The sequence below is a fragment of the Sebastes umbrosus genome, chromosome 6, assembly GCF_015220745.1.
Source record: "Sebastes umbrosus isolate fSebUmb1 chromosome 6, fSebUmb1.pri, whole genome shotgun sequence".
NCBI lineage: Eukaryota > Metazoa > Chordata > Actinopteri > Perciformes > Sebastidae > Sebastes > Sebastes umbrosus.
Window position 1 is genome coordinate 15,261,389 of NC_051274.1, and position 9,674 is coordinate 15,271,062.

The 9,674-nt window shown below is 38.2% G+C and overlaps 1 protein-coding gene across 2 annotated transcripts; it reads left to right on the top strand.

The window, feature by feature from the left end:
• The first annotated feature begins 2,728 nt into the window (after positions 1-2,728).
• pcbp2 (poly(rC) binding protein 2) lies at positions 2,729-9,294 on the top strand. 2 transcript variants are annotated; one of them, XM_037772354.1, is made up of 13 exons: positions 2,729-2,906; positions 3,701-3,837; positions 3,984-4,007; positions 4,096-4,128; positions 4,251-4,367; positions 4,470-4,601; positions 5,401-5,529; positions 5,630-5,704; positions 5,977-6,036; positions 6,375-6,447; positions 6,544-6,599; positions 6,729-6,898; positions 8,047-9,294. In XM_037772354.1, the coding sequence occupies exons 2-13, from the start codon at positions 3,769-3,771 to the stop codon at positions 8,081-8,083; spliced, it is 975 nt and encodes a 324-aa protein (XP_037628282.1). In that variant the 5' UTR covers positions 2,729-2,906; positions 3,701-3,768; the 3' UTR covers positions 8,084-9,294. The 2 variants fall into 2 exon arrangements, with proteins under 2 accessions (XP_037628282.1, XP_037628283.1); XM_037772355.1 differs by having other exon boundaries at positions 5,977-6,018.
• The last annotated feature ends 380 nt before the right edge of the window (positions 9,295-9,674 follow it).

The following is a 9,674-nucleotide window of genomic DNA, read 5'->3' on the forward strand; positions in this document are numbered from 1 at the left end:
TGACCAACTGTCTACTCTTCATCGTCAGACATTTACAGACACGACGAAGCCAACAGAAGCCACTGTGGCCTGAGTCTATACTGAAGGATGAACTACAGCAAGATAATTAATGGAATTATTACGCTGTCCTGATCTGTAAAATGCTAATTTAGAGTGCTGACTCATTCAACAAAATGTCCTTGGGAGTGACGACTTTTCACCATCACTATTAGCCTACATTTAGATTCATTTAACTGGGTGAAATGCCTATTTTTTTTTAATAAGGTTATGGTTAGTGCTACTTAACAGCAATTAACAGCCAGAAAGGATTTAAAAGAGGACTGCAACCAGCTCAATTCAGATCTCTGACACTCTCAGAGTTATTGTGCCATCTGCTGGATTCACAGATAACTGCAGCGGTGTGTTATTAGTGGGGACAGAGCTTCAGGACACATCCAACAAAATATTCTTTATCTACCCTCATTCAAAATCCTAAAAGTGAGAATGATTTGCACTAGACGTGTTGATAAAAGATACTGTCACCAGTGAGCCAGTAAGTGCTATTATTATTAAAGTTGTTAGGAAATACTCAAAATGTGTTTTCCCTCTAGTCTATTATTCATTGCACTATTTTTGATTATGGGGCCTATACACATTAATGAAAACGATATCTACTGTCATTTTAATGACAAAATGTGATTAATGCACTTAATTAATTTAACTGAGCTGGCTTTCTGAGATTATATATAGTTATAATTATGTGTAGTTTGTTTTTGTTTTTTTGTTTTCTTTTACAGTTCTTCCAATTACTCAACCATGCTGCATAGTCAACAGAATGTTATATTTGCATAGATAACCATTTTCATACATGGAAACCACAACATTATCTTTGGACAAATTATTTTTTAACTGGCAACTGAATTATAGAAACTATGGCAGAAGTATTCAGCTCAAGTAAAATATGCAATATATTTGCATGGAACAAATGTAACACAATCACAAGCACCTACATCTGCAGATACTGATGCGTCAGTCATAGTTTGGTTTCTGAGTTGTTGACGTTTGTGCAAAGTCGTGTGTGAGTATGGTAATGCTATTTTTTATTAGAGTGTTATTTATTCAGAAAAGATTTAAGATTTGCCTTTGTAAGTAAGTAAGTATATTTAAGTTTTGGCAGCCTATGAGGTGTCAAAAAAGTTTTGAGCTTATCAAACTATTCACTAAAGATTTAACAATGGTGGAAAAAGTTTTCAGATCCTATTCTTCAGTGGTTCCCAAAGTGGGGTCCGGGGACCCCAGAGGTCCTTGAGGGGTTCCAGGGGGTCCCCAGCAAAAAGGGGAATCATTTATTTTCACAATAATTCCATCCATAAGTAACATAATGGCATAATGTATTACTATTTTGGTCATGGTTTCATACACTTTCTGTAATAAAACATCTAAAAGCAAAAAAAAAATATTTATATCAGATAGAGGACCCTGGGACAAAATCTTATCAAATGGGGGTATGTTTGGGAACCACTGCTTTACTTGATAGAAATAGCCTACCTCAACATTAAATATAGTCCTTTACAAGTAAATGTCCTGCATTCAAAACTTTTACAAGAGAAGTATTATCAGTAAAATGTAGGCTACTTACATATAATTGAATAAAAATAAAATACAACAATAGTCCTACAAAAGTATTGTAAATACCCTGGTTGTAATAATAATAATAAATTAGCTTTTTAGCTCTTCACATGTTTAATCAAGGTCCCATACTGTTGTGTTTCACAATAAAACGATGAAAGAAATTAGATAGATAGATAGATAGATAGATAGATAGATAGATAGATAGATAGATAGTAACTTTATTGATCCCGAGGGAAATTCAAGTTTCCAGCATCACAGTTCCATAGTGCAAAACATGTTAATAAAAAGGAAGTAAAAGGACTATTAAAAAAGTGAATATAGTGCAGAAGAAACTGTTAAAAAGTGAATATAGTGCAGGGTAACTCCAGTAGCTTAGTCTATGAAAGTGCGCTGTGTGCATTATTATCTATTAATTAATAACACTCTGCGTATCTGTATTGAATAAATGCATGTAAACACCGTGGAAAGAAACTCAAGTGTTTTCTTACCTGAATTACTGTTTTGCCAAACATTAAACGTCTAAACTGTTCATCTGTCAAATGTTTCAAAAGTCGCTTAAAGGGTCATTTAATTTAATTTAACTTTATTTAACTGCTGTCTTGTAATTGCTTTTCCCTATGTTGTCCATGTATCTGTTTTTATGTTTTTTATTTTTTCCCACTCACAATGTTGTTTGGCAATGATTTCCCACAAGTCTTTATAGATATTTAAATCAATATCCTCCTCACAAACACTAACCATACACTTCCACGCAACACACACACACACACACACACACACACACACACTTGTCTTTTTTTTATATATTTACTGTATTGTTATTGTTGTTATTATATATATCTTGTCCTAATTGTTTTGTTATCACTATTATGTAGTCATATTATTTCTTTATATTAATCTTGTCTCTAGGTGGATGCTTCAGTGCTCTCTTCCTGCACTGTATATTATTCATTTATGGTATGTTGTATAGTCTTAAATTGTGCAAAACAAATAAACAAACAATAAACATTAAACGTCATGGTGGTGGGGGCAGCTTTATGATGTATGGGGGCAGCGCTCCGGGGTGGGCGGGGTTAACCCCGGTGGAGAGAGGGGCGGGGCTGGTTGAGAGGTGAGAGTTGAAGTCATTTAGTCTTTTGTGCCAGCAGAAGCAGCAGAAGAAGAGTTGGAGTCCGATCGATCAGCGGCGTCTCTTCCCTCTTCCCCGGATCCTTCTACAACTCCCTCCCGAACCTCTCCCCTTCCACCCCGGCCACCCTACCCCTCACCCGGAGCACTCTTCAAGGGACGGCTCGGTAAGACCTCCAGACGACAACACAGCAGCCTTTGTTTCTCTGTTTGCTCCCCCGCTCACAGTGAAGGACGGGCGGCGTGCCTCACTGCGCTGCTCCGCTCCGTAGGCCGCGGGCGCAGACTACTTCCTGGAGCGGGCCATGCTAACGACAGCTAACCTGGATGGAAAAAAATACAAAATTTAACTTTATAGCCGAGCAGGAGTTTTCTGCAAAACCACTGTCTTTTAAAGTGTATTATTATAGACTATTATAATAAATATCCCCGTAGTTAATCCTGTATTTAGTTGCTATAGAAACGTTGCGATGCTAACTAGCCTCCAGTTGTTGCCTGCGTGACTAGCTGTGATGCTCTCTCTTAAAATAGCATCTTAACGTCATTCATATGAGCCTTCTTCTTACTCACATTATCCTACACAAACTATAACACTCAAAGATGTTTTTAGCTTTTAGGCTTTAACATAAAAATCCACAAAACTATGTCGCCACAGCTGTTTGACGCCAGGAATTAGCCGTAGCCCCCCCATGGAGACAGTGGCTCATTGTGCTTAATGTGAATGAGTGGACCAGGGCCAGTCTAACGTGAATTACTGGACTGAAGCGCCTCATTCTTGTAGCATGACTAGTTAACGTTATTAAAGTACAGCACAAGCTCAAGTTAACACCTTGTTAAACTGCCTGCGTTGCTTCATTGATCTGCACTGACAGCAGCTTTTTTTTTTTAGTAAACAAGGCTTTTCTTGCTCTACATGTCCTCACAGTTTCCAGTAGCTCACATTTTCCCACTCTTATTGCAGACATTCAACCCAGTGACCAAAGAACCACTTTGTTGTGGCCAGTTTAAATCGTGGATTCAGCAGCAGCAATGGACTCAAGCCTGGTTGAAGGAGGACTTAATGTCACCTTAACCATCAGGCTACTCATGCATGGCAAGGTGAGTGTGGGGCTGCATGCAATGTTTGTAAATCTGAGTAAATAAGTCTGCAGTCACTCCATCTCAATGAAAACAAACATCAGTATTTCCTCTGCCAAAGACTGAATTGATATCTTTAACATGCAATTTTTTGTTCTTTTCTGCAGGAGGTTGGAAGCATCATTGGCAAGGTAAGTTGTGTTTACTGCCAGGATGATTGCTGTCAACATCTTGCCCCCTCAGATCTGTTTTGTAAATATTGTGTGTTTTTCCTTACAGAAAGGAGAATCTGTTAAGAAGATGAGAGAGGAGGTAAGATGTTTTAAAATAAAAAAAAAACGTGGGTAAACAAGAAGAAATGTGTCCATTATTTTTAGCGACGTTGACTCACGCATCATATGATAACAGATATTTCCTGTTTTTGTTCCGTGCAGAGTGGGGCTCGCATCAACATCTCAGAGGGGAACTGTCCGGAGAGGATCATAACCCTGGCGGGACCCACCACTTCCATTTTTAAAGCCTTCTCCATGATCATCGAGAAACTGGAGGAGGTTAGATCCGCTCGCTTTCGTCTGAAATTAGACTGCAAACAGAATTGACACCTTTCAAGTTTTCTAACTCATCTCTTGTCATGTCACCTTCCCTCCCTCCAGGACATTAGCACCTCAATGACTAACAGTACAGCCACCAGCAAACCACCGGTCACCATGCGCCTCGTCGTGCCTGCCAGCCAGTGTGGCTCACTCATTGGCAAGGGGGGCTGCAAGATCAAGGAAATCAGAGAGGTTTGTCATCATGTGTTTTTCTTTTTGAAAAGTTTGTGTCTTATACCTGATTGGTCTTAACTAGGGCTGTCGAAGTTAACGCAAATTTGTTTTAACGCCGCTAATTTCTTTAACGCAACTTGCGTTTTTAAGGTTTTAGCAGGCTCGGTTTTAAATGTAGAGTGACGACTGGCATCATATGAAACTAGTAAACTTAAGGAATTTATTGGCACCCACCATGTCATACTAGCTTGTCGGGAGGGAGGTTAAGTAGCGCTCCAAAGTGACACAAAATTTTGGTGAGGAAAAACTGGCATGGCCATTTTTAAAGGGGTCCCTGATCTCTGACCTCAAGATATGTGAAAGAAAATGGGTTCTATGGGAACCCTCAGGTCTCCCCTTTACAGACATGCCCACTTTATGATAATCACATGCAGTTTGGGGCAAGTCATAGTCAAGTCAGCACTCTGACACACTGTTGTTGCTTGAGTTTGCCATGTCATGATTTGAGCATATTTTTTATGCTAAATGCAGTACCTGTGAGGGTTTCTGGACAATATTTGTCATTGTTTTGTGTTGTTAATTGATTTCCAATAATAAATATATAGATACATTTGCATAAAGCAGCATTTTGCCCACTCCCATGTTGATAAGAGCATTAAATACTTGACAAATCTCCCTTGAAGGTACATTTTGAACAGATAAAAAATGTGCGATTAATTGTGATTAACTATGGACAATCATGCGATTAATATATTTGAATCGACTGACAGCCCTAGTCCTAACTCATTTTTCTTTGTTTGTGGATGTGTCTTTACAGTCAGCAGGAGCTCAGGTACAAGTAGCAGGGGACATGTTGCCCAACTCAACAGAGCGTGCCATAACTGTTGCAGGGACCCCACAGTCCATTATTGAGTGTGTCAAGCAGATCTGCGTCGTCATGCTTGAGGTACAGACATGTGATGATTTGTCATTGAGACTCCTGATGGTTTATTATATTCTGTTGATGTGACTTCAATAGTCAACGGTGGATATTTCTGTGTTTTCAGTCTCCACCAAAGGGAGTGACCATCCCGTACAGACCCAAACCCTCAGGCTCTCCTGTCATCTTCGCAGGTGGTCAGGTAAACAACGTTTGTTTGCTCTAGATCCGTCGCGTGTGCTGTTTGTCCCGGCACTGTTTTTTGGGGGGAAATATTCACACTTTTTTTACTGAAGCACTTCTGGTCAAAGGAATTTAATAATACTCCAGCTATCACTCTAGTTGCGTGTGAGCTCTCTGTATCATGCCTGGCGTTGGTCCTGTAGCACACCAAGGACAGAGGACTGATGGATATTGAGGATACTGTGTATGTGACACTGCCACACCCTACTAAGTGTCGTTCTCTCCTTGCAGGCATACGCTGTCCAAGGGCAGCACGCCATTCCACAGCCTGATGTAAGTGAAGGGCCCTCTGTAAGTGATCCGATATATTTGCAACTTCGGTCTTCGGAAGCCATGCCACCTTCTTATTTCATCCCACTTTGACTCTATATTTTTCCAACCCCCACTGCCTGATATCCATTTAACAATTCCAAACATTATACTTATTTAACATTTTTATAATGATTATTGTTTTTACCCCTTTAAGGCTAACTCCGTGAGCTCCATGTTCCATCTCATATTTTCCTCTCATCATCACTATAACCACTTAGAAAAGGGAAATAATTTAAAAATTTCAGCTTTGAAGTGTCAACTAGATTTCCCTCACTGTTTGTTTGCTCTCCGCGTCCTTTCCTCCGTTGTTTCAACAGCTCACCAAACTTCACCAGCTGGCCATGCAGCAGAGCCCCTTCCCCATTGCACATAGCAACCAGGGCTTCCAGGGTAGGTGGACAGATTGAAAGAGGGAATGTGATTACTGTAGATTTGTAATAATCCACCCAGTCAACACTCTCATGGGCTTTCTTTGCGTTCCTTCAGCTGGGATGGATGCCTCTGCACAAACTGGCTCTCATGAGCTGACCATTCCAAACGATGTAAGTCGCTAATTTACTGTGTTTTGTTCTTTGCAGAGAAACATGATGCCGTTTTAATGCAGCTTATTTTCTTGCTGTTTATGTTTTTTCTTTGTGCTGACGGTTTTTCTTCTTCTTCTCCTCCCTCAGCTCATTGGCTGCATCATTGGCCGTCAGGGCACAAAGATCAATGAGATCCGTTCGATGTCAGGGGCTCAGATCAAGATTGCCAACCCTGTGGAGGGCTCCACTGACAGACAGGTCACCATCACTGGCACCCACGCCAGCATCAGCCTGGCTGAGTACCTGATCAATGCCCGGTAAGAGGCTCTATGCTACTGCAACACATCCATCACAGAGCAGCACGTTTACAGGAACACAGCAATGTTTACAGGAGTTCAACATTCACAGGACGATAATAAGTTTCTTTAATTTATATTCTAGAGATTTCTTGCGTTAATTTGGCCTGCCAGTAGTCATGTCAAAGACTTCAGAAGTAGAGACACCCTCATGCTTATTAATAAGAGAACAGACTGGGAAACAAAATAGTTTTTTATTTACCAACGCTTTATTCGTATCAGACTACTATTACATGTTAAAGGCAGTTTTTACTGGTCACTTACTGGTAGGTAACAGACCTTTCCAATACTCTGGTAATAATCACATCACCCCACTTCCAACTGTAACTAGAATATAATGTTAAGTATGTAGGTTTTAAGTAAACCTAAAGCAAAGTTCAAATCTTCCTGTTTAGTCTTTTGATCAGTTTTTGTTTATTTTTTTTAATTATTTTATTCACAGTTTAAAATCTTTTTATTCCCTTATTTAATTTTTTATAAAATTATATTTATTTTGAAATCTTTTTATTCCCTCTTACCTTTGTTATTTGTTGTCTCTTATCTTATTTAATTTATATTAATATATATTTATTTATTTTGAAATCTATATTTTTCATCAATTTTAGTATTTCCTTTTTATTTATTGTTTGCATTATTCTTTTCTTTTTTTTTTACTCTTTACATTAATGCTGTCTCATCCGCTTGTAAAGCACGTTGAATGGCACTAACCTGTATGAAAGGTGCTATACAAATAGTGTGATTGATTTTATTGTGGGATTAGAGTGGGAAGAGAGGTAATGTATTTATTATTGAGCAGGTCCGCTTTTACAGATGGGAAGTCCCATTCGGAGAGGATAAAAATGGTAGGAGGAAGTGAATAATAAAATATTTGTCATGCTCCAGACTTATCGGACTTCATTTTGGGCGTCATTTTTGTTATGGCCAAAATGCAGAAGGTAGCTCGTAAGAGTCGAGGGTGACCTGCGGGAAAATCCTGTAGCACAGAACTCAAAGCTAATGAAACGCAACAAATATGTCTTAACATTTAAGCTTGCTGTATTGAGCTTAAGTATTTTGAATCAGATATTAAGGTATTAAATTCTTCCTGTTTTTGTTGTTGTGCTCCTCAGGCTCTCTTCTGAAGCTACTGGACTCGCAGCCAACTGACATGGAGGATCTTCATCAGCACCTAACGTCACCCCTCCCCCTACTTTTTACCAAGAGGTCCCTTATTGAACTTAATGCAAAAACCAAGTACTCTAAACTCACTGTTTTCTCCTCTGCTTCGGTTAGACACCTACTCCGTTGTAATTACACCATTATCATGATATTGGTATTTTATTTATTTATTATGTTTTTAAATTCCCTTTGCTTATAGTTTTTAAAGACTTCCTCCTGTTGTATTTTTTCCTCTTATTTTACTGTATATCTGTATGATCTTCTTGATATAGGTAAAACGTTTTAGAAAAATCTGAAAAGGCATAAAATGATGTTTTTCTTATGTCAGATTTTTCTTAGAAAATGTAAAAAATGAAGAAAAAAAGACACAATAACATTATAGATGGACTGTTCTTTCCCTTTTAAATATCTATTTATTTTTTATTTAATACACAGCTCCGTGTAAGAGTAGAATTCATCGATATTTGCCATCTTCCTATTTGAAGCTGTACTTCCTGAATGAGGCATTGTGGGTTTAACGGGTTTCGGCGGGTGTAAATGATCTCCAGGTGAAGATGTATGCAGGAAAATCCTTTTTAGTCGGAAGGTAATTCATCCCTCGTTGAGTGCGGGTTCAAAGGAGAATTTTAAGCTACGTTTTGTCTCACCTCTAATTTGCCGAGTAATTGTTTTGTGTCATTCCTGTGTTTCCATCCGTTTTATTTCTCGATCAGGACTTTTGAGCATTGTTGTGTATTGGATTCTGATAAGGGTGGGTGGGCGGGCCATGGTCTCCAGGTGTGGGCCTGAATGAGAGGAAAATATTTTCTTTTCTCTGAAGTTACTAAGACCATAGTAATGACGATGATGAGGATGATGATAATAATAACATTGAAATGTTTGTTTTAAATAGAGAAAATATTTTTTTTAACTGCAGGGCTGGGGAATGCTGCAAGGGGCAAAAACTACAAGACATATTGGTCTTTATAAGTATATTATGCTGAGGTATTAAATTATGATTAACTAGAAGGAGAATTATAGAATTAACACTAGTTTCCTGCTATCTTTTTTTGCCTGGGTCAGATTTTATTTTTTATTATTCTTTGCAGGATGAAGAAACTCACGTTTTTGTGCACGTTTTCAAACTATTGTAGATCTGGGTGCAATGAAATTGTTGAAGAAATGAAATGCAGAAATAAAAAAGATGTGAAATGCTTAAACATTTGTATGTTGTAATATTTACGTATTCATGAAGGCAGCCGACGAGACAAATGGATTACTCTGATGGCAGATTTATTAATAATCCATAAACATGGTTCTGTCTCATGGGAGGAATCCTTTTTTTTTTAACATACAGGTGTAAAAGTTGTAAATTAAAGTTCCTATTGATAACATTTTGATTCAGACAAATATATATATATATTTTAAATAATACATCTACAGAGCCTTTAGAAAGGTGGCGATTAAAAGTATGGCTTTTCCTGAAAAAAATGATTGTGAATTAATCATTTTTAAAAATTTTGCGGGTCAACAATTAATGTTTTGTTTATCTCTGTTAAAGATATCAGACGTTCGGTTCCCACTTCTAACAAGACTTGTG

Bases quoted from the DNA above. Each gene is read 5' to 3' on its own strand.
- pcbp2 (XM_037772354.1), top strand. From the start codon at position 3,769: ATGGACTCAAGCCTGGTTGAAGGAGGACTTAATGTCACCTTAACCATC. The intron at 4,129-4,250 runs GTAAGATGTTTT...TGTTCCGTGCAG, and splicing joins TTAAGAAGATGAGAGAGGAG to AGTGGGGCTCGCATCAACAT. The intron at 5,530-5,629 runs GTACAGACATGT...CTGTGTTTTCAG, and splicing joins TCTGCGTCGTCATGCTTGAG to TCTCCACCAAAGGGAGTGAC.